At 38.2% G+C, this 23,281-nt stretch overlaps 1 protein-coding gene across 4 annotated transcripts in view; it reads left to right on the forward strand.

Moving 5' to 3' along the window:
- MCF2L2 (MCF.2 cell line derived transforming sequence-like 2) overlaps positions 1–23,281 on the forward strand; it is a 233,695-nt gene that overhangs the window by 48,264 nt on the left and 162,150 nt on the right. For all 4 annotated transcript variants that reach the window (XM_032407086.1, XM_032407087.1, XM_032407088.1 and 1 more), the window contains exon 3: positions 8,356–8,470. In XM_032407086.1, the coding sequence (XP_032262977.1) occupies positions 8,356–8,470 (115 nt within the window). The remainder of the gene's footprint in view (positions 1–8,355; positions 8,471–23,281) is intronic.

Below are 23,281 nucleotides of genomic sequence, written 5' to 3' on the forward strand. Positions count from 1 at the left end.
AAGGAAGAAGATAGCAGGAGGGGAAGAATGAAGGGGGGGAATCGGAGGGGGAGACGAACCATGAGAGACTATGGACTCTGAAAAACAAACTGAGGGTTCTAGAGGGGAGGGGGGTGGGAGGATGGGTTAGCCTGGTGATGGGTATTAAGGAGGGCACGTTCTGCATGGAGCACTGGGTGTTATGCACAAACAATGAATCATGGAACACTACATCAAAAACTAATGATGTGATGTATGGTGATTAACATAACAATAAAAAATTTAAAAAAAAAGAGACACATTTCTTTTCTTTCTCTAAATCATATTTAATCTGCTCCCAAGACCTTATCTTACTAAGTTTGAGGGAAATGCAATCTCTGTTATTGGAATACCTCTCCCCATCCCAGAGTTGTATCCTAGGTGGGGACATCTTATACAATCCAGACATTCTGGGGAATTCTCTGGTCTTTCCTCCACATTGGTCACTGCTCATATAGTCACTGAAGGCTCTGTAAGTACAAAGTCCTCATTTTTTTTTTTTATTTCTACCTGTATTGCTTGGAACAGAAACTGTAACATAATAGGAGCTCAGTTCAAGGTTATCCGAGTCCTCCTGGTCTGTCCTGTGAGGACTGCTCCTCACATCCCCGGCCTAGGCACCACGGTCTTGGCCCTGGTGGGGGTACCTCACCAGCCTCCTGAAGGTGCAGTCTCACAGCTTCTCACAGGGAGAGCCTTATACCACAGAAGGCTGCAAGGCTCACGTGCATCAGGGTCTGGAATGGATGATGGGTGAGGTGGAGTGGATTTCTGTACCCTTACACCAAAACTTGAATGCCCCAGCACAGGATGCTGGCATATATAACGGCTCATCTGGGGAAGGAGTCCAGTGATTGATTAATTTATGCATTAAGTGATCCAAAGTTACCCCTTTTGAATATTACCGAGGTGCTTCTCTCTATTCTTATTTCTCAGAGGCAATAAATAAATGGGTATCAGACAGCCCTAGATATGGATTTAGGTTCTGCTGTTGGCCAGCTGCATCTCCTTGGGCAACTCCGTTCTCCAAGCCTCACTTTCATTTGGGGAATGAATGGGTGGGATCATCATAATTTTGAGGATCAAAGACACAGTATATGAAAAATGCTTAGCATTGCAACTACCAACTAAATGACTTTTTTTTCTGATATATTTTAATCCCATAAAAATGCTTATTTTAGGGTTATAGTACAAGAAATAGTTTTTGGCATGATATAGTTTGTATAAGGAACCAAAGCCAAGCCATGCTCACAGTTGAAATGATGTAAAATGCCACAACTAAGTCAGTAATAGAGAGAATTGTCGCTCTTTAATGGAGAACATAGAACTATAGAAACACACACTGGGCCAAAGAGGACACGTCTGCGTTAGGAAAGTCACTTTGACCGTGGCAGAGACAATCTTTCATTTCTGAGCTTCTCTCGTCATCCTGTGGCCTCAAGTTTGCCCTTCTTAGGAGAGAGAAGCATGGATTAGCTGTGGTAACGTTTGCAACCCTGCAAGTCTCGAAGACTATCAGCAGCCCTGGGGTTCTCTAAGTCAGCACTTTCTTGGAATTACTAGGCCTGCTTTTCGTCCTTACCTCAAGTGGCAGCAAATGTCAGTAAGGAGGGTGTTGTGGGTGCCTGTGTCTCTGTGGTGGTAAAACAGAAATCCCCGGACTTAGGTCTTTTCCCGTCACTGTGGCAACCTAGCTATGGCCTCTGGTCTGGGTCACGGCAGTTTTCCGTTTCCTGATTCAGGCAAGCAGGGTGAGGATATTCCAGCTGCAGACTTTTCTACAGATTCCACTGAGCTCTGGGAAGGGCCAGAGGCCCCGTCAATCAGGAATGCTGGGAAGGACAGGAGGGGGCCTTTTTCTCAGCGAGGCTCCAGTTGCCTGGCCTGTTGTGCTCCGAGTGTGCTCCCAGCTGGCAGGAGAGATGGCTGACCCATGGTTGGGCCGGATGGTTGGAGACCTCTGGATGGTCAAGTCCGTGAGCGGGGACCACCGGCAGGAACTGGGTAGTGACCAGGGCTGGGCCTCTTGTAGCTCTGACCTTGAAAGACAATGCATGTTCCCAGTGAACTTGGGATATATCTAAATTTAGGGCTTAGCTAGGGAACAAGAGAATATAAGCAGGTTAGCGTGGTGGAAACACCCTAGGCTTTGGACTCAGACAACTGTGGGTTCACATCCCAACACAGTTAGGATGTTGTTGTGAACCTCAGGTTTCTCGTTGGTAAAGTGCTTGTTTTAAGGAAAGTGCCTTGCATAGTATCGGACTATAAGAGAATTTAGCCATAGGACTTTGTTTGTTTTCTAAGCCACAAAACGAGAGGTCCAAAAGTAGAAATTCCTTGTATCGGATCAGTGACTCCATGACATTAAGGGTGCATCTTTGCAAAAAGTCTTAATGTCAGTATGGTTGCGGCAGCTCCAGATATCAAGTCTGTGTCCAAAGCAGGAAGAAGGTGAATGAGCAATGCTGGTTTCTTCTATTCTTTTTGCCAGGAGAGCAAAAACTTTCCCAGAAGCTCTCAGTAGACTTCTGCTTATGTGTCATCCTGGAACTGTGTCATGTAGCCATTTCTACCAGCAAGGGAGTCAGAAAAGGCAAACATTTAGCTTTGAAATGGCTACAGTAGAAGGTGGTCGGGAGAGAAGGGGAGTGGTTATAAATTAGCCATTTATCAGTATCTACTATAATACCTTTCTTCTAATTAAAAGGAATTATCATTTTCTTTTTCTTTTAATGGTTATTTCCTCCCCTTGGAATCATTGTCTGAAGTTCCCCCTCTCTCTCACATAACACCTTTTAGAAATAATTAATAATGGAGGCATAAAATACTCAGGCTTGTGGAGTCGACAGTGTTCCCTCCCAGCAAGTGGGAAATTCTCACTGAAACAATGGAGAATGTCAAATTAAGGAACTGACCAGAGTCAAAACTTCTGTCTAAATCAGAGATAGAGTTAGTAACTTGGCATCCAGGAAATGAGAACCAATGCAAGAAGGTGTAGAGAGCAGTACTGTTTAAAAGAAATTTACTGTGACCCACATATGTACTTTTAATTTTGTAGTAACCATATTTAAAAAAGCAAGGAGGAACACATGAAATTAATTTTAATAGCATTTTTATTTAACCCAATATATCTAAAATATCATTCCAACAAATCATCAATATTCAAAATTATTGTTGAGATACTTTACATTTTTTTCATACTAAGTCTTGGAAATCTAGTTTGTATTTCACACTTACAGCACATCTCAATTTGGACTGGTTATATTGCATGTGCTCAACAGCCACATATGTCTAGTGGCTATTGTACTGAGAAGTGTAGACTACGGAAATGGTTCTCAGTCAGGTTGGACTGAAATCCTTCTTTTTATAACAAATGACTTGTATTGTCCTCCACTATTCTGAATTGAAATTTATGGATACCATAACCTGTATTAGTTAGGGTGGGCTGAACAGCTATACCAAATAGACTCCGAAGTGTATAGTAGTTCAAACAAACAAAACAGAAATTTAGTTATTTCTCTTGGAGCATTCCAGCATGTACGTTCATGGTCAGCAGATGACTTTTCTCCATCTTCATTACAAACATGAAGGTTCCTTCTACTTTATGGCTCATGTTACTATTATCTATTTTGTGGCCATCTTATTATCTGTATCCAGAAAGCAGACAGGGAAAAGAGAGCATACTGCTTCTTCTTCTTTTTTTTTTTTTAACGATTTTATTTATGTATTTGACACAGAGAGAGAGATAATGAGAGAAGGAACACAAGCAGGGGGAGTGGGAGAGGGAGAAGCAGGCTTCCCGCTGAGCAGGGAGCCCAATGCGGGGCTCGATCCCAGGATGCTGGGATTATGACCTGAGCCGAAGGCAGAAGGCAGACGCTCAACGACTGAGCCACCCAGGCGCCCCGAGCATACTGCTCCTTAAAAGCCTCAGCTCAGCAACAGCACATACCACATACCATTGACTTGAACTTGGATCAGTTAGATGGATACATTTAATATCATGGGAAATGTAGTTTAGTTGTGTGCTCACGGAGTGTGAATAGCTACCCCTTATTTATGCATACACTGAAAAAAAGAAATAAAGTGTAAAGGAGAGTAGTAAAGGAGAAATAAAAGGAAAGTAAGAGTAGTAAAATAATATGTATTTCAATATGTATTTCTAGCTATACTAGAAAAAAAAATAAAGTCGTCAGGTACTCAGAGTCATCATGAATGTGATAGCTGCAAATGCTGGGGTGTGGTGTGGGTGATCAGACCCCCTGAGTGGCCTTACTGTAGTGATTTTCTGAAAGAGTAAACAATTGTTGATACAGTTCTGAACAAAGTTGATAAATTCTGAACAAAGTAAAGTATTACCTTCCTTCAATTTATAGGGTAGTTGCATTCCTGAAAAATTCAGTATATATTTAAACCATTTAAAAATAATTTCTGATTTGTGACACCATGGGTGGACCTTGAGGGTGTTATGCTAAGTGAAAGAAGTTAGACAAGGAAAGGCAAATACTTTACCATTTTACTTGTATGTGGAATCTAAAAAGAAAACTGAACTCATAGAAACAGAGATAAAGATTGGTGGTTGCCAGAGGCAGGGTGGGGGTGGGGGAAATGGAGGAAAGTGGTCAAAAGTACAAACTTCCAGTTACAAGATAAATATATTCTGGGGATGGAAGGTACAGTGTGGTGACTACAGTTAACGGTACCATATGGTGTATTTGAAAATTGCTAAGAGGTTAGATCTGAGGAGTTTGTAAGGTGATTTTTGAGGTGATGGATGTTAATTAAGCTTATTGTGGCGATCATTTTACAATATATATATATATATATCGAATCATTATATATATACCTTAAACTAATACCATATTATATGTCAATTATATCTCAATAAGATGGAAAATATTTAAAAACCCTTTATTATTATGTATGAAACAGAATTTATAGGATCTGTTCACTATAAATGGATTTTTCACTTATAATGAGTTTCTATTAAGGTATTCAGATATCACACAGGATGTGGGACAATTCTTTATTATCTAGGGTAGATTATTTGGTTTCCCAGGCCCTGAGATTTCTGAAGTGCCTCCCAAGAAGTGGCATTACCATTTTCCTAGCTAAAATCAGTTTTTTGTAGGGAGAGAAAAGGAAAATGGATTTTGGAAGGCAAATAGCAGTTAACTGACTCACTTTCTCTTTCACTGTTGGTCTTCACCATCTTCCTGTAGGATTTCCTAGTGTTCTAAATTCTCCTCTATAGGATAGAAGTGCCAGCCAACACGCAGACCCTCATGGGAATAGTCTTTTGTGTCCCAAGAACTTACTATTTTCTGCAGTAAACCTAGTCCTCTTCTGTTTAATGAACAGGTGAAAATTATACCACGAGTAATGACATTTATTTAAGTCACCATTTTACTTAACTTTGGCTTTCTTTATTTTCCTTGAATAGGACTACGTCTTTGGTACACTCTTATCCTTTTGCATTTCCATGTATTCTCACAAGGTGGCACCGAATGCGTTGCTGTGGGTTGTCAATGCCTGTATCGAGGCTTAGCTCTGTCTCCTTGGGGCTTCTGTCTCTTAGGGTTAATGTTCAACAGCGGGTGGTGTTCAGTATTGGTATTAACCAAGATATAAGAACACTCCACCTGTCTTTCTCTACTTAGGTGTGAAGAGCTTTAATTTATAATTAACAATGAAAGGCAAAATCATTAAGTAGTATAATCCTATCTTAATGAATATTTTAGGGTGTTTTGAGTCCTTGAAATGTTTTAGCCATTTTCTTGGCAAATATTGGTTATGCAATTAGTACAGTGTTATAATGCATCTAATTTCAGCCTTACTAGAGATGTAAATTCTCTTAATTTGCATTTATCTAAGACTTCCTATGGCTATAAAACTGCAAAGAGGAAGAATATGAGGTGAAAGCTGATAGTATCCCGATTTAAGTTGTTTTCAGTCAAATTATTGAGGCAGCTTAATCGCCATGTCAAAGTTTGACAAGCATCTAATCTGCAGGTAACTTCCTTTAAAATTTAAAATAAACATGTAGAATTAATAAAGAGATACTTCCTGGAGAAGAATGACAACCGGACAAGTATCACACAGTTTCATTCCACAGTGATTGGTCTCTTGAGAGCCTAACCCCACATTAACAGTACCTAGAAGAGACTGGTGTAGAAAACCACAAGGCTGTCTTACTCTTTACATGATACAAATACTCATGTTTGCCTGACAGCACATTTTTGCCCTGGAAACAAATGTACATGGAAAGTCAGAGTATAAGCAGAAGATGCTTATCAGGTGTGGACTCAGAGCAGCAGAGTGGATTGGATGATCTTAATCGTGGTGTCATCAAATAGCCTGTTGACATGGTCTAGATACTCGTGATCATGGGCCAGGCCCCTCTCTCCTTAGGAAAGCGTTGACAGTACATGGCCCGCCTTTGCTTCTCTGAGTCTCCCTTTTTTGTAATTTCTTCATTGATCCCACACCCTCATTAATCACACAATTCTCATTAAACCACACCCTGCCCTACCTCTTTCATTAGATGTGTAATGCATGCAGTCATTTGTAGTTGGCTTCACTTGGGAGCCTTTATTTTTCTTAAAGTAGTTTTCCTCCATGGGCATAACCTGGAAGATGCTCCCAGCAATTCAGCTCTTAATCCATTGGCTAGGGCATAGGTCCCCCAGCTTTCTCAGTTCTTGGTGCCGTAGTTTTTCAGTCTCAGATAGATATCTCAGTCTATCTTAGTATTTCCACAGCCCTTCTTGGCCAAAAGCAATACCTAATAGTTAAAACAACTTAGTAAGTCTGTATACCCTTAGAACTTAGTAGCCGTTTGAAAAAAAAAAAACACAAAACAAAACACATAAATTGAAAGAAAAAGTAATGTTTAAATTGCATTCTTAGGTAACTACAATAATCTCAAGCCTTGGAATGAGACTGAACATCACCACCCTCATTTCCTGTTCTACATTCCTTTTCATACTACACTTGCTCTTTATCTCAGCAGCCACCAAAATCCAACTTCACAACGAGGCAATGCCTTTCAAAAGAATATAGGGGAAAAAAAAAAGAATATAGGGCAATTTAATGTTGGAATTGTGAACTACCTCAAGCTAGTAGCACACATGGTGTCCTATAGATGCCAACTCTTGCTGTTTCCCTCAAAAATTTAAAATATTCACGGTGGTTTTGCGAGTTCACCATGGTTCTCTGGGTACCTGGGACACAGTTTGGGAACCACGGGGCTAGAATTCAGTCGTATAGCTGCATCTAGCTGCAAGGAGATGAAGAAATGGAATCTATTTAATTTAATCTAGTGACCTCTGCTCCGATAGATCAAATATTTAAATATTAATTTTACATTTCTGTTTTCACAGTGCTGTCTTATATCCCTGTTGGTAAATTATTGAAGGGCAGATGATTATTTCCTCCTTGTAATAATTATAACCATAATAATGGTCACTATTTATTGAGCACTTATATGTAATAAGTGCTCTACTAAGGTGCTTTTCATATATGGTCTCACTTAATCCTCACAATACCTTTTGAGGTAGGTATAAGTATTATTCTTATGAGATATATATACACACATATATAATATCCATATATATATATATATATATATATATAATGGAAACTCCTATTTAGATTAAGTATCTTGCATAAAATCACATAGAAATCAAGTGACAAAGCAGGATTTGAACCAGGCTGTCTGATTTTATTTTTTATTTTTAAAAATTTATTTATTTATTTATTTATTTGAGAGAGAGAGAGAGAGAGCACGAGCTGGGGGAGCCTGGGTGAGTGGCAGAGGGAGAGGGGAAGCAGACTCCCTGCTGATCAGGGAGCCCAATCCCAGGACTCCAGGATCATGACCTGAGCCAAAGGCAGACGCTCAACCGACTGAGCCACCCAGCCACGCATCTTGGGCTGCCTGATTTTAGAATGAACTCTCTTAACCACCATGCTCTTTTACCTTTGATATTTACTGACTACAAAAATGAAGAATAATATTATATATTCGTGTTGGCATTATTTACTGTTCCACCTATGCTAAAGTAATTAAATTAATACTACCTTTTATACAGTAACTATCTTCAAAGGATTTAAGAAGTAAATTCTCACAATATCACTTGAGCAAGCATGAAGAAGAGACTTGTTCAAAATAGTTCCATGTCAACCTTCCCACATTCTAGTCTGAAATAATACAGAGAGAAAAGGGGGAGGCCAGTATCTATCTCCCAACTTGATATTAGTCAAAGTCCCTTACCTGCAGGATGTGACACCAAGACATTTTATTAACATCTTGACCACCCGTTTTTGTTGCAGGAGGTCGAGGGAAAGATGGTGCCCCCATCATCACTTTTCCAGAGTTTGTGGGGTTCAAACACCTCCCAGAGGAAGACTTCCTGAATGTCATGACCTACCTGACTAGCATCCCCAGGTGAGCTGAACATAGCGGTTTGCTGCCTTCCCAGTCACTGGCTTTATGCTGAATTTCCCATGTGGTGGGGCTGGGCTGAGATGGAATCTTCCCTGAGCACGGCTCACACTAGTATGTAGCTTGGCCAATTTCTCTTATTTATCCATCACAGACAAGGGATAGGGGAAGAGTCTAGAAAACCATGATAAATGAATGTCCATTTTTACTCTGGTGTGCACATAGGGGGTACTCAATAAACATTGTTGAGTGAATGAAACATTGACTGAATAGCTAATGCTGACTGTGCCTTCAGGTTCATTGCTCTGGATTAAAGTGATTCTGGCTTCCTGGGGCCTGTCATCTGGGACACATGGCCATTGTTCAAGGAGGTCAAGCCATTTTAGGAGTTAATTTAGTTATCTCCCCCAAATAAGGAATTTAGGGGAAGATTTTATACCTGCCCTATTCAGATGGACAGGTAAGAGAGGCAAAGAGCTAGGAAACAAAGGCCGGGAATAAAAACTGTGCTTATAGCTAAGACCTTGACAAAGATGTTTTTGGCATCTGCTGTTTCCACTCTCTCTAACCCGGGCCTCATACCTTTATCCAGTGAAGTCAGTAAATACCCAGGCATCCAAGGTGTGGAGTGTGGGACAGAGTTCATATTGGTGACAACCATTTCACAGACAGAGATCGAGCTGGGAGTGGGGTCCAGAACCAACTCTTAGTGCCGTGTCCACTCTCCAGCCAGGAAAGGCCCTGCCCTCCATGGGGTTATAGTGTTTATGACATCTTCTCTTACTTAACTGCTGTGAGGTTAGGCCATGTGTGTGCTCTTTAGCTTGCCTCTGTCTGCCTCATGTGATTTCGAGGTTAACACCAGCTTTGTGATTGAAAGGCCACCTGGTGTTTCATCCCACCTGTGGAGATCAGGCAGTTGAGTTGTTTGCTTTAACCAAACTCACTCTAAAAGTTTTTTTGGCTTTTGTGTTTGCTTGTTACCTTTCTTCTTTTTTCAGGGAAGGCTATGGATTTCTATTTAATGCACTTCTTCTTTTTTCAGGGAAGGCTATGGATTTCTATTTAATGCACTTCTTCAAAGTTTAGTGCTTAAATTATATTTCACCAGTTCCCTTCCTTTCTACTTTGATCCCTGAATATGGCATGTATTACACAGACATGTGAGGATTTGGGGTTTTATTGATTTGAAGGAAGGATGCTGTATGTCTCTGGGCTGAACTCAAGTGGTTCTCTGCTGAGCACCTTTCCCACCCTTCTTGATCTGGATAACTTCTACACGTTCATCAGCCCTTGGTCTGATCTCATTTCTTCAAGGGCTCCTTCCCTGACTTCAGTTCTGCTCTTTCATTCTTTCATTTTATTGATATAAACATTTAAGGTTTATATGAATTTTCTATATCACTGCTTTAAATGTATTCCATAGATTCTGATATGTAGTATTTTTATTCTCACTATATTTTAAAAATTATGTAATTGCATTTTACATTTCCCCCTACTGAAGAGTTGTTTAATAGAAGGTTTTAAAATTTTCAGCTTTTTTTTTTCTTTTTTTTGTGGTCCTATATCATGACCATTTTTTGTGGATGTTTCATGTGTGCTTGAGAAGAAGATGAATCTTCTATTATCAGGATGTAAAGTTCAACACATATCCATTAGTTCTTCCTTATTGATTATGTTGATTGGGTTTTCTATAACCTTATTGACATGTTGTCTATTTGTTCTGTCTCGTGCTGAAACTGGTGTATTAAAACATCCTATGTAAAATGTATTTTTGTCTCCTCGTATCTCCTGTAGTTTCTGCCTTAAAAAGCTGGCTATTAAGGTATTAGGAGCATAGATATTTATACCTCTTGTATCTTCATTGTGAATTGTGACTTTCAGCATTAAAAAGTGTTCCTGATTAGGTTTAATGATTATGGCTTGAATTCTACTTTGATATCAAGGCTGAAACCCCTTGCTTTTGTTCCCATTTGCCTAGTATACTTTTTTAAAAAAAGATTTATTTATTTATATATTTTAGAGAGCGAGCGAGCACACAAGCAGGTGGGCAGAGGGAGAGCGAGAATTTCAAGCAGACTCCACCCTGAGTGAGGGTCGAGTTTTCCATGCGAGGCTCGATCTCAGAGATCATGACCTGAGTTGAAACCAAGAGTTGGATGCTTAACCATCTGAGCCACCCAGGCACCCCAGCCTAGTATACTTTTGCCAATTCCTTTATTTTTAGCCTTTCTGACTTTGTATTGATCTTTTTCCTAGATACAGTATATAGTTGGGTCTTTGTGAGTCAAATTGAAAATCTTTTTCTTATATTTGGTGAATTAAGCCCATTTATGTATATTGATATGATTGATATATTCAGTCTTAATTTTGTCATTATTTTATAACTGCTAAATGTATTATATTTATTGTATTTCTCTAGTGATAGGTTTTCTTTGCTTTTTTTATTTTGTGTATTGATTTTGTATCCTGTGACTTTATTGAATTCACTTATCTGTTCTAGTAGTTTTTTGGTGGTGACTTTAGGGTTTTCTATATATATAGTATCATGGCATCTGCAAATAGTGAAAGTTTTACTTTTTCCTTACGAATTTGGATGCCTTTTATTTCCTTTTCTTGTCTGATTGCTGTGGCTAGGACTTCCAATACTATGTTGAATAAAAGTGGTGAGAGTGGACATCCTTGTCTTGTTTCTGATCTTAGAGGAAAAGCTGTCAGTTTTTCCCCATTGAGTATGATGTTAGCTGTGGGTTTTTCATATATGGCCTTATGTTAGATATGTTCCCTCTAAACCCACATTGCTAAGAGTTTTTATCATGAATGGATGTTGTAATTTGTCAAATGCTTTTTCTGTATCTACTGAAGTGATCATATGGTTTTAATCTTTTCTCTTGTTAATGTGATGTATCATGTTGATTGATTTGGGAATATTGAACCATGCTTGCATCCCAGGAATAAATCCCATTTGATTGTGGTGAATGATTTTTTTAATGTATTGTTGGATTTAGTTTGCTAATATTTTGTTTAGGAATTTTGCATCTCTGTTCATTGGAGATATTGGCCTGGAGTTCTCTTTTGTTGTGGAGTCTTCATCTGGTTTTTGTATCAGGGTAATGCTGGCCTTATAGAATGAATTTGGAAGCTTTCCTTCCTCCTCTAATTTTTAGATTAGCTATTAACTCTTCTTTAAATGTTTGGTAGATTTGACTTGTGAAACCGTTTGGTCCTGGACTCTTGTTTGGTTTTTTGATTACTGATGCAATTTAATTGCTGGCAATCATTTGGTCAAATTTTCTATTTCTTCCTGATTCATTTTGGGAGGTTATATGCTTCTAGGAATTTATCCACTTCTTTTAGGTTGTCCAACTTTTGGCATATAATTTTTGATAATATTCTCTTATAATTCTTTCTATTTCTGTAGTGTTTGTTCTTATTTCTTCTCTTTGATTTCTGATTTTGTTTATTTGAGTCCTCTCTCTCTTCTTTTTTTCTTTTTTGGTGAGCCTGGTTAAAGGTTGATCAATTTTGTTAATTTTTTTTTTTTTAAAGATTTATTTATTTGAGAGAAAAAGAGAGAGCGAGTACCGGAGGGGGGAGGGGCAGAGGGAGAGGGAGAGTCTTTTTTAAGTAGACTCCATGTTGAGCGCAGAGCCCGACATGGGGCTTGATCTCACAACCCTGAGATCATGACCTGAGCTGAAACCAAGTCGGAAGCTCAACCAACTGTGCCACCCAGGTGCCCCTTTGTTCTTTTCAAAGAACAAAACAGCTCCTGGTTTCATTGATTTGTTCTTTTGGGGTTTTTTTGTTTTGTTTTGTTTTTTGTTTAGTTTCTATTTCATTTATTTCTGCTCTGATCTTTATTATCTCCTTTTTTCTATTGTTTTTGGGTTTTGTTTGTTCTTTTTCTAGCTCCTTCAGGTGAAATGTTGTGTTGTTTGAGATTTTTCTTGCTTCTTGAGGTAGGCCTCTATTGCTATAAACTTTCCTCTTGGAACCACTTTTGCTGCATCCCAAAGTTTTTGAACCATTGTATTTTCATTTGTCTCCATGATTTTTCGATTTCCTCTTTAATTTCTTGGTTGACCCATTCATTGTTTAGTAGCATGTTATTTAAGCTCCATGTATTTGAGTTCTTTCCAGATAATTTCTTGTAGTTGATTTTTAGTTTCATAGTATTGTGGTCTGAAAACATGCATGGTATGACTTCAGTCTTTTTGAATTTGTTGAGACTTGTTTTGTGACCTATATGTGATCTATTCTGGGAAATGTACCATATGTACTTGAAAACAATGTGAATTCAGCTGTTTTAGGATGGAATGTCCTGAATTTATCTGTTAAATTCATCTGGTCCTATGTGTCATTCAAAACCACTGTTTCCTTGTTGATTTTTTGTGTAGATGATCTATCCATTGATGTAAGTGGGATAATTAAAGTCCCCTACTATTATTGTATTCATATCGATTACTTCCTTTATGTTTGTTATTAGCTGCTTTATGTATCTGGGTGCTCCCATGTTGAGTGTGTAAATATTTATAATAGTTATGTCTTCTTGTTGGATTATTTCCTTTATGATTATATAATGTCTTTGTCTTTTATTACAGTCTTTGTTTTAAAGTCTATTTTGTCTGATATAAATATTGGTACCCCAGCTTTCTTTTCACTTCTATTTGAATGATAAATATTTTTCCATCTCTTCACTTTTCAACTCTACACATGTCATTAGGTATGAAATGAGTCTCTTATAGGCAGCATATAGATGGGTCTTGCTTTTTTATCCATTCAGTTACCCTATGTCTTTTGATTGGAGCATTTAGTCCATTTATATTCAAAATAATTATTGATAGGTGTGTTACTTGTTTTGTGGTTGTTATTGTAGTTCTTCTCCAGTCCTTTCTTCTCTTGCTCTCTTCCCTCACAGTTTGCTGGCTTTTTTTAGTGATATACGTGGATTCCTTTCTCTTTATTTATGGTTTTTGATTTGTGGTTACCGTTAGGTTTGCATATAACAGTCTATATTAAGTTGATGGTCACTTAAATTTGAACCCATTCTTTCCTCCCCCCCCCCATGTTTTAGGTATAAGGTGTCATACTTTATATTCTTTTATTTTGTGAATCCCTTGATGGATTTTTATAGATATACTTAATTTTACCATTTTTGTGCTTCCTACTTATCTTACTCCTACTTACGATCTTTCCTTTCCACTCAAATTGTCCCCCTTAACATTTCTTGTAGCGCTCATTTAGTGGTAATGAATTCCTTTGACTTTTGTTCATTGGCAAACTCTTTCTTTCTCCTTCTATTTTGAATGATAACCTTGCTGGATAAAGTATTCTTGGCTGCAGGTGTTTTTCTTTCAGCACTTTGAATATCCACTCCCTTCTGGCCTGCCGCTTCTGCTGAAAAATCAGCTGATAGCTTTATGGAGTTTTCCTTGTATCTCACTGTTTTCTTTTCTCTTGCTGCTCTTAAAATTCTCTCTTTATCACTACGTTTTGCTATTTTAATTACCATATGTCTGGGTATGGACTCCCTTGGGTTGATTTTGTTGGGGTCTCTCTGTGCCTCTTAGATCTGGATTTCTGTTTTCTTCCCCAGATTTGGGAAGTTTTCAGTTATTATTTCTTCAAATAAATTTTCTGTCCCCTTTTATCTTTCTTCTTCTGGGATCCCTATAATGCAGATGTTATTATGCTTGATGATGTCATCAATTTCCTTAAGTCTATTTTTATTTATTTTTTTTCCTCTTTCCTGTCCAGCTTGATTGCTTTCCATTCCTCTGTCCTCCAGGTGGCTGATCTATTCTTCTGCTTCCTCTAGTCTATTATTTATTCCATCCAGTGTATTTTTAATTTCAATTCTTGAGTTTTTCATCTCTGATTGGTTCTTTTTAATGTTTTCTGTCTCTTTGTTAAGGGCCTCACTGAGGTCTTCCACTCTTAAGTCCAGTGAGTAGCTTTATGACCATTACTTTAAATTCTCTATCAGACAGATATGGGTGTTGTCTAGCTGTGTCTGTGAGACAAAGTGAGACTACTCCAGCATCCTCCAGCAATTTCTCTAGTCCATTTTAAATAGAGACCTTAATTTTCCTACAGAGAAAATGGGAAGCAAGTTTCTACTCTTGATGAGGCATCAAAGAATATAGCAAAAGATGAGGTAAGGTGATTTTCCAGGTTTGAGGAGAGAGGGAAGATACGATAAAGATTCTGAGATATTCAAGAGATCAAACTAAATTGTCCCCATGTGTTCCATTCTTACCTTGAGATTACTTCATAATCTCTTCCAAACTCTAAAAATTATCCACTGAATTTGTACATCCATGGTCCCAGGGACTTGAAGTCGTTATACAAAATTAGAGTCATAGAATGTTAAAGTTGGAAGAAGTACTTGAGATGAGCTTGTGTCAGCTCGCCATTTTACAGATGAAGATGCCAAGAGAATGCTGTAAGACTAAAAGCATTATGAATTCTTTACTTCTGAATTAGAATAATACTTTTTTAAAAATAGTTTAATCATTCTACCTCCTATATCAGGAACAACTTTGAGGACTGCCATTCAAAAGAGAATTCCTAAAACTATTTAAGATCACAGAGTAACTGTCAACAGATAATAAATGGTGCTAAAAAGTAGTTTGATTTTCTCCAGTAAGAAGCCCCATAGGCAGTATGCCAGTGGACAGTCATATGCTTGGAATTAGGCATTTGAGTTGGGGTTACCAAGTTATCTTGGTTTTTCTGAGACTGTCCATGTTTTAGCACTGAAAGTCCTGTGTCCCAGGAAACTGTTCAGTCCTGGACAAACTGGGATGGTTGGTCACCCTATATTTGACTCAGTTCTTATGGCAATGCAGGGAAATTTCAGTTAGTTAAAATATTTTTCATACCTAGCTTACTGAAAAAGGCAAATCATAGGAAAATATATAACATCAGAGCTTAATTAAGGAAATAAATACCACATCCACCACAAAACTGCCCCAGTATTTTGGGGTCACACCACACTTACCTTTATCACATATAATTCTATATTTATACTTAGTCATATTTAAAATGCCATGTTTGACAAACCGTGAGAGACTATGGACTCTGAGAAACAAACTGAGGGTTCTAGAGGGGAGGGGGTGGAGGGATGGGTTAGCCTGGTGATGGGTATTAAAGAGGGCACGTACTGCATGGAGCACTGGGTGTTATACGCAAACAATGAATCATGGAACACTACATCAAAAACTAATGATGTAATGTATGGTGATTAACATAACAATAAAAAATTAAAAAAAAAAACTAATGATGTAATGGGCGCCTGGGTGGCTCAGTTGGTTGGGCGACTGCCTTCGGCTCAGGTCATGATCCTGGAGACCCGGGATTGAGTCCCGCATCGGGGTCCCTGCTCAGCGGGGAGTCTGCTTTTCCCCCTGACCCTCCCCCCTCTCATGCTCTCTCTCTCAAATAAATAAATAAAATCTAAAAAAAAAAACCAAAAACCAAAAAACTAATGATGTAATGTATGGTGATTAACATAACATAATAATAAAAATAAATAAATAAAATGCCATGTTTGACTCATTAAAAATTCAGTTATATTTGTTACAGAGGAGTTACTAAGATTGGAAAATGAAGAAATACAGTGTTAAAACATTTCCCATTCCAAGAGGGTATGAATTTTGTGGCATGAGCATTGGTTTTACAGTCTGAAAACTTTGAATTTTAACTGTGCACATGGTGTATCACTTTGGGCAAGTCATGATGACTTTTTAAACATCTTTGAGGATTAGTTTCCTCATCTATAAAGTACAACTGTTATCAGCAACCTGGTTGTGAGAGTGGTTGTGAGGATTATATTAAATAGCATTTATGCGGGTATCTAGCACATCATAGGACCTTAGTGTTAGAAAGAACAATAGGGATTAAAATAGCCAAGTGTTGCTTAAAGAAATACACTGTCCAGAAACCCCATTTCCTGTGCATTTGGTTTAAGTTGAGGTTTTCACACATTTGTTGAACCAGATAGAGTAGGAAAAAAAACAATAATCCCACAGTAGTTGGTGTTACTGCATATTGTTTAGAATATTTATCTTTCCATACAAGATAAACTGTATGATTTTGACTGTATTCACAATCATTGTCATGATTTATTATCTCTCCTTTCTGAACTGAGGTCTGTACACGGCTGTGTCTCCTTTATGTACACAGGTATTTTCCCAGGAGATCCCACCCTGTTTGACCAGATGCTCTGGCCCTGGGCCTTGATCTTCTTGGAGCTAAGAAGAGCCTGTTGTGAGGGGCATTTGCCCTCAGTTTGGCTGGGGAGGCCATACAGGCATCAGCTGCTTATTTCATAGATCAAAGAACAGCCTGTGTTTATGTGCTATATGTATTTGCTGAGCCTTTCCCAATTCCACCTGGCTTAAGAGCCCCAGATGTTCTCTTAGAACCTTATTACTCAATGATTATTTGGTTTAAAGTAAAAAGAAAAGAAAAACACTAGTGACAGAAAAATATACAAAATAAAACTGCCACAGGATGCAAGCAGATCATCTGTGAGAAAAAATTGAAGGGGGGCAGTGGGATGGGGTTAAGAGCATGAACACTTGTATCAGAGAGCTCAGAGTTTGAAATCCAGTGTCGCTAGTGTAATATCAGGCAAGTTATTTTATTTCTATCAGCCTTTGTTTCCCCTTCTGTAAAGTGGAGATAATATTTATTGTATAAGGTAAAGTAAAATTAAAAAATAAATGTGCCTGGCAAATAATAGGAGCTCAATATACAGTGGCTATCATTATCTAAAATTATTATTTTTGTTATTAACATCAGTTTGTTTTTGCTCTACTACAGAACAGTTTTAATCATTTTTGTGTCCCCTTTAATCAGTGCTGGACACACGTTGGGAACTTAATAAGGATGGATCTTTGTTCTTAAATTTTGTAATATTTTTCCTTTCTCACAACTTGAATTTATTTAATTCCTTGGTTTTTTAAACTGAGTTATAATTTACATGTAGTAAAGTACATAAATCTCTACTGTATAGCTCAATGAATATTTGCCTGGTTATATACCATGTAACAACTAGCAAAATCAGGGTGTAAAATATCCCTATGAGGGTTTCTTTCCGCTTCTTTCCCATCGATATCTGCAGCCTTACCTCTTCACTTCTTTACTTCCCTCCCCCAAGAAAACCACTATTCTCACTTTTTTTTTGTTAAAGATTTTATTTATTTATTTGAGAGAGAGAGAATGAGAGAGAGAGAGAGAGAGAGCACATGAGAGGGGAGAGGGTCAGAGGGAGAAGCAGACTCCCCGCCGAGCAGGGAGCCCAATGCGGGACTCGATCCAGGGACTCCAGGATCATGACCTGAGCCAAAGGCAGCCGCCCAACCAACTGAGCCACCCAGGCGCCCTCTCACTTTTATCACCACTGATTAGAAAAGTTGCAAAGTATTTGGAAGCTGAGCAACCATATCTAAATAATCTATGGACCAAAGAATAAATCACAAAGGAAATTAGAACATTTTAAACTGAATAATAACAAAACAGTATATCAAAATTTAAGTGATATGTAGTTTAGCTATACTTTTATTAGAAGAGAGGAAGGTTTAAAATCAATGATCTGATCTTCCACTTTAAGAAGTTAAAAAAAGGGACTTGCAATTAAACCCAAAGAAAAGAGAAGAAAGGAAATTGTGAAAGAAAAAGAAAAGGTAAATGAAAAAGAAAGCAGAAGAATAATAGAGTTCCATTTTAATTCCACAATGATCAGAAATGCACCCTGAATGATTGCAATCATTTAAAATTTGTTGACATTTGCTTTATGGCCTAGGATAGTGGACTATTTTGATAAATGTCCTTTGTACATTTGAAAAGAATGGGTGTTCTGCAGTTGTTGGATGTTGAGTTCTTCAAAGTCAAGTCTGTGTCCTTACTGGTTTTTTTTTTTTTTTTCCTTACTGGTTTTTAATTTCTAGGAGAGAAGTCTCCAACTTTGTGGATTTATCTATTTTTCTTTTAGTCCTATCAGGTTTTTTTTTTTTAAGATTTTATTTATTTATTTATGAGAGAGAAAGAGAGAGCACAAGTAGGGGAGAGGGGCAGAGAGAGAAGCAGAGTCCCTGCTGAGCAGGGCGCCTGATGCAGGACTCCATCCCAGGACCCTGGGATCATGAACTGAGCCAAAGGCAGATGCTTATCTAACTGAGTAGTTCTATTAGCTTTTGATTACTGCATTTTGAAGCAATGTTACTGCATATGTAGACCTTTAGGATTGTTATATCTTCCTGATGAACTGACCCTTTTATCTTTGTGAATTACATGTCTGTGCCAATACTCCTTGTGTTGAATACTACTTTTTCTAATGTTACTATAGCCACACTGGCTTTCTTATGATTAGTAATTGCATAGTATACCTTTCACCATCCTTTTTCTTTCTATCTCTTTTCTCATGTTTAAAGCATAATTACCGTCTCTCGTAACCAGTATTTCATTCTAACACTATTTGCCTTTTAAATGGAGTAATATAGACCATTTCCACCTAATGTGATCATTGAGATTGGTTGGGTTTAAATCTACCATCTTGCTGTTCGTACCATTTGTGACTTGTTCTTTATTTCTCCTTTCCTGCCATGTTAGTCTGCTCTGGCTGCCATAACAAACCACCACAGACTGGATGGCTAAAACAACAAAATTTGTTTTCCCACTGGGCGCCTTGGTGGCATAGTTGGTTATAGTCGGTTAAGTGTCCAACTCTTGATTTTGGCTCAGGTCTTGATCTCAGGGTTGTGAGATCAAGCCCCTACTTGGGCTCTGCACTCAGTGGGGAGTCTTCTTGAGTTTTTCTCTCTCCCTCTGCCCCTTCCCCCCATGTGCTTGCACGCTCTCTCTCTCAAATAAATAAATAAATAAATAAATCTATCTTTAGAAAAAAATGTATTTTCTCACAATTCTGGAGACTAGTAGTCTAAGATCAGGGTTCTGGCTAATTCTATTTCTAGCGAAGGCTCTCTTCCTGGCTGCAGATGGCTGTATTTCTGTGTTCTCACATGGCAGAGTGAGAGCTCTGCTGTCTCTTCCTGTTCTTAGAAGGGCACTAATCCTATCAAATTAGGAACCCACCCTTAGGCCCTTACTTAATCTTTACCACCTCCTTTCAGGCCCTTTCTCTAATTACAGCCACATTTTGAGTTAGAACTTCAACATACAAATTTTGGAAGGATACATTCAGTCTATAGCCCCTGCTCTCTTTTGAATTTTTCAAATATTTTCAGTATTCCATTTAATCTCCTCTATTGGATTTTAAGCAATGGTTTCTCTAGTGTTATAGTATGTAATACTATATATAATGTATTTACATATATAATGTATTTAATATATACATATATATTTTACACATATAATGTATTTAATACTTATTGTTTTCACTTTTTTAAAAAGATTTTATTTATCTGACAGAGAGAGAGAGAGTGAGCATAAGCAGGGGGAGCAGCAGAGGGAGAGGGAGAAGAAGGCTGTCCACTGAGGAGGGAGTCCTACGTGGGGTTCGATTCCAGGACCCTGGGATCCTCAGCTGAAGGCAGATTCTTAACTGACTGAGCCACCCAGGCACCCCTGTTTTCACTTTTAATAGTCAGTAGTCTTTTCGTGAACTAAAAAATACCGTTGATAGTATTTATCCACATATGTAATGTTTACAGTGCTCTTCATTCCTTTTGCAGATTCAGGTTACTGTGTGGGATTATTTCCTTTCAGGGATGGACATTCATTAGCCTATTACCAGAATAAGCAACCACCACTTCAAATGAAAGCCTCTTCTAGTAGTTGCTCCCTATGGAAGCAACTCTTAACTCTCTCTGGAATTTGTTTATTTAGCTTTCTTTATTTTCAGAGTTCCCTAATGTCTTAAAGGACAAATATGGGTTTTTAATTTAACCAGTTTGTTGTCGTTGTTGCTGCACCAGCTGCTTTATGGACACCTTAATCTCACACTGCATCCCATTAGATATCAGTAAACCTCTGTTACTATCAGTGTTTTGGGCAATAAACAAAACTAACTAAACTGAAGAGGGGTCAGCATTCATTGTGCAGCTCCTAACCTCTGCCCAGCCAGTTTCCATGAAGGGTTTTTTTTTTTTTTAACGTTTTTATTCAAATTTCAGTTAGTTAACATGCAGTGTAAAATTAGTTTCAGGTGTATAATATAATGATTCAATACTTCCATACAAGTCCCAGTGCTCATCACAAGTGCATTCCTTAATCCCCATCACCTATTTCTCCCATCCCCCAGCCCCTTCTCTTCTGATAACCATCAGTTTGCTTTCTGTGGTTAAGAGTCTGTTTCCTGGTTTGCCTCTCTCTCTTTTTTTCCCCTTTACTCCTTTGTTTTGTTTCTTAAATTTCACATATGAGTGAAATCATATGGTATTTGTCTTTCTCTGACTTATTTCACTTAGTGTAATACTCTCTAGTAGTTTTTTGTTGTTTATTTATTTATTTATTTATTTTTTTAAAAAAGATTTTATTTATTTATTTAAGACAGAGAGAATGAGAGAGAGAGAGCACATGAGAGGGGGGAGGGTCAGAGGGTGAAGCAGGCTCCCTGCCGAGCAGGGAGCCCGATGCGGGACTCGATCCAGGGACTCCAGGATCATGACCTGAGCCGAAGGCAGTCGCTTAACCAACTGAGCCACCCAGGCGCCCTGTTGTTTTTTTTTTTAAATATAAGAATGAAAGTCTTCCTAATCAGCACTGAATCTCCTTTTCAGGCTGTTTATTTTTCTTCCCCTTTCATGCTTCCAACTTTATTCAGCCTGGAGAACATCCTTTAATATTTCTTGAAGTGAATGCCTACTGGCAATAAATTCTCTCAGCTTAATTGTCTGGAAACACCCTTATTTCACCTTCATTTTTTAAAATGAATTTTCAATTGGTATAGAATGCTAAATGGGTCCTTTTTTCAGGTTACTACTTGAAGGATAACATTCCATTGGATTGTAGCTTCCATAGTTTCTGTTGAAAAGTCAATGAAAAAAAATTTTTTTTTTAATGTTAATCTTCTGGAGGTAATGTGTCTTTTTTTCACTGGTTGCTTTTAAGGGTTTCTTTTTTTTTTTTTTTTTAAGATTTTTTAAAAATTTATTTATTTGACAGAGAGATAGAGAGCACAAGTAGGCAGAGCAGCAGGCAGAGGGAAAGGGAGAAGCAGGCTCTCTGCTGAGCAGGGAGCCTGATGCGGGACTCAATCCCAGGACCCTGGGATCATGACCTGAGCCGAAGGCAGCTGCTTAACCGACTGAGCCACCCAGATGCTCCTAAGGGTTTCTTCTTATCTTTAATTTTCAGCCACGTGGCTCTGATATACCTGGATGAAGTTTTCTTTGTATTTATCCTGCTTGGTATTAGAAGAGCTGCTTGAATCTGTGAGTTGATGTCTTTGATCAGATATGGAAAATTCTTCATTGTTATTTTTTAAAAATATTTTTCTGGGGGCGCCTGGGTGGCTCAGATGGTTAAGCATCTGCCTTCGGCTCAGGTCATGATCCCAGGGTCGTGGGATCAAGCCCCACATTGGGCTCCTCGCTCAGCAAGGAGCCTGCTTCTCCTTCTCCCTCTGCCTCTCTCCCTGCTCAGGCTCTCTCCTCTCTCTCTCTCTCTCTGTATCTCTGTGTCTCAGATGAATAAATAAAATCTTTAAAAAAAAATATTTTTCTGTAACATATTCTCTCTCCTCTCCTTCTGGGACTCTCTGTTCATGGCCCATATCTCTTTAACATCCTATCCTTTCCATTTCTCTGTGTTTCAGTTTGAATATTTTCAATTCATATGTTTTCAGTTTCACCTATCTTGTCTTCTGCTGTGTTCAGTCTGCTGTTAAATCCACTGAGTTCTTAATTTCAGATATTGGTGTTTTGTAATTCTAGGAGGTTCATTTGATTCTTTATTACAGTTTCTAATTCTCTGCTGAAATAATGTATCTTTTAATCTATTTTGTCTACCCTTTCCTCTTTTTCTTTTAACATATTGATCATAATTATTTTAAAGTTTTGTCTGCCAAATCAGGAATATCTTTGAGTCCATAGTTATTGACTGTTTCATCTCTTAATTATTGTTTTCTTCTTGCTTTTTTGCATTTCTATTAATTTTTTATTTTGTGCTGGATATTATAGATGATATGTTGTAGAGGCTTATCTGCTTATAAAAAGTATTGAGTTTGATCTCGTGGGAAGTTAAATTACTGGTAGATCACCTTGATCTTTTTGAGGCCTGCTTTTTAGGTTTTCTTAGGGTAAGTCCATTTCTGCTTGGTCCTTATTCCTAGAGTGTAGCCTTAATCCTATGGCAATTCCTATGATGTTTCATTTATCATAGAGTATTGCCTTTCTAGAGTTTCACCTGAAGGCCCAGGGAGCTCATCAAAATCTGTCTATTCTGGGTGGGCCCAATGCCAACTGTCTTTCTTTCCCCAGAACTATGCAAACTTTATAACTTTTCATAAGTTTTCACATGTGTAGTTGCTGTTCTCTGTCAGCCTCTTGGACTCTTGCCCGAAATAGTGGGGCCTGGGCATTGGCCACATCAAAGGAGAACTTCCATGAAGATTTCTGGGGTTCCCTCTCTGTTCTTTCTTCACAGTCACCCTCCTCAAGTTCTGGCGACTTTTGCTTTTATAATCCCCAGTCTCTGCCTCTTTTACCCGGTGAGACCATCCGTCCTTGTACTGTGGCCTGGGAAATGTTCCCAGTGAGAGAACCTGGGTCAGTGTAGAACTGTGATAATGGCTTGGCCCAATAATGCCTACTTCAGATCAGCTACTTGTATTTTCTTAGTGTT

The sequence above is a fragment of the Phoca vitulina genome, unplaced genomic scaffold (genome assembly GCF_004348235.1).
Source record: "Phoca vitulina isolate PV1807 unplaced genomic scaffold, GSC_HSeal_1.0 scaffold8, whole genome shotgun sequence".
Lineage (NCBI taxonomy): Eukaryota > Metazoa > Chordata > Mammalia > Carnivora > Phocidae > Phoca > Phoca vitulina.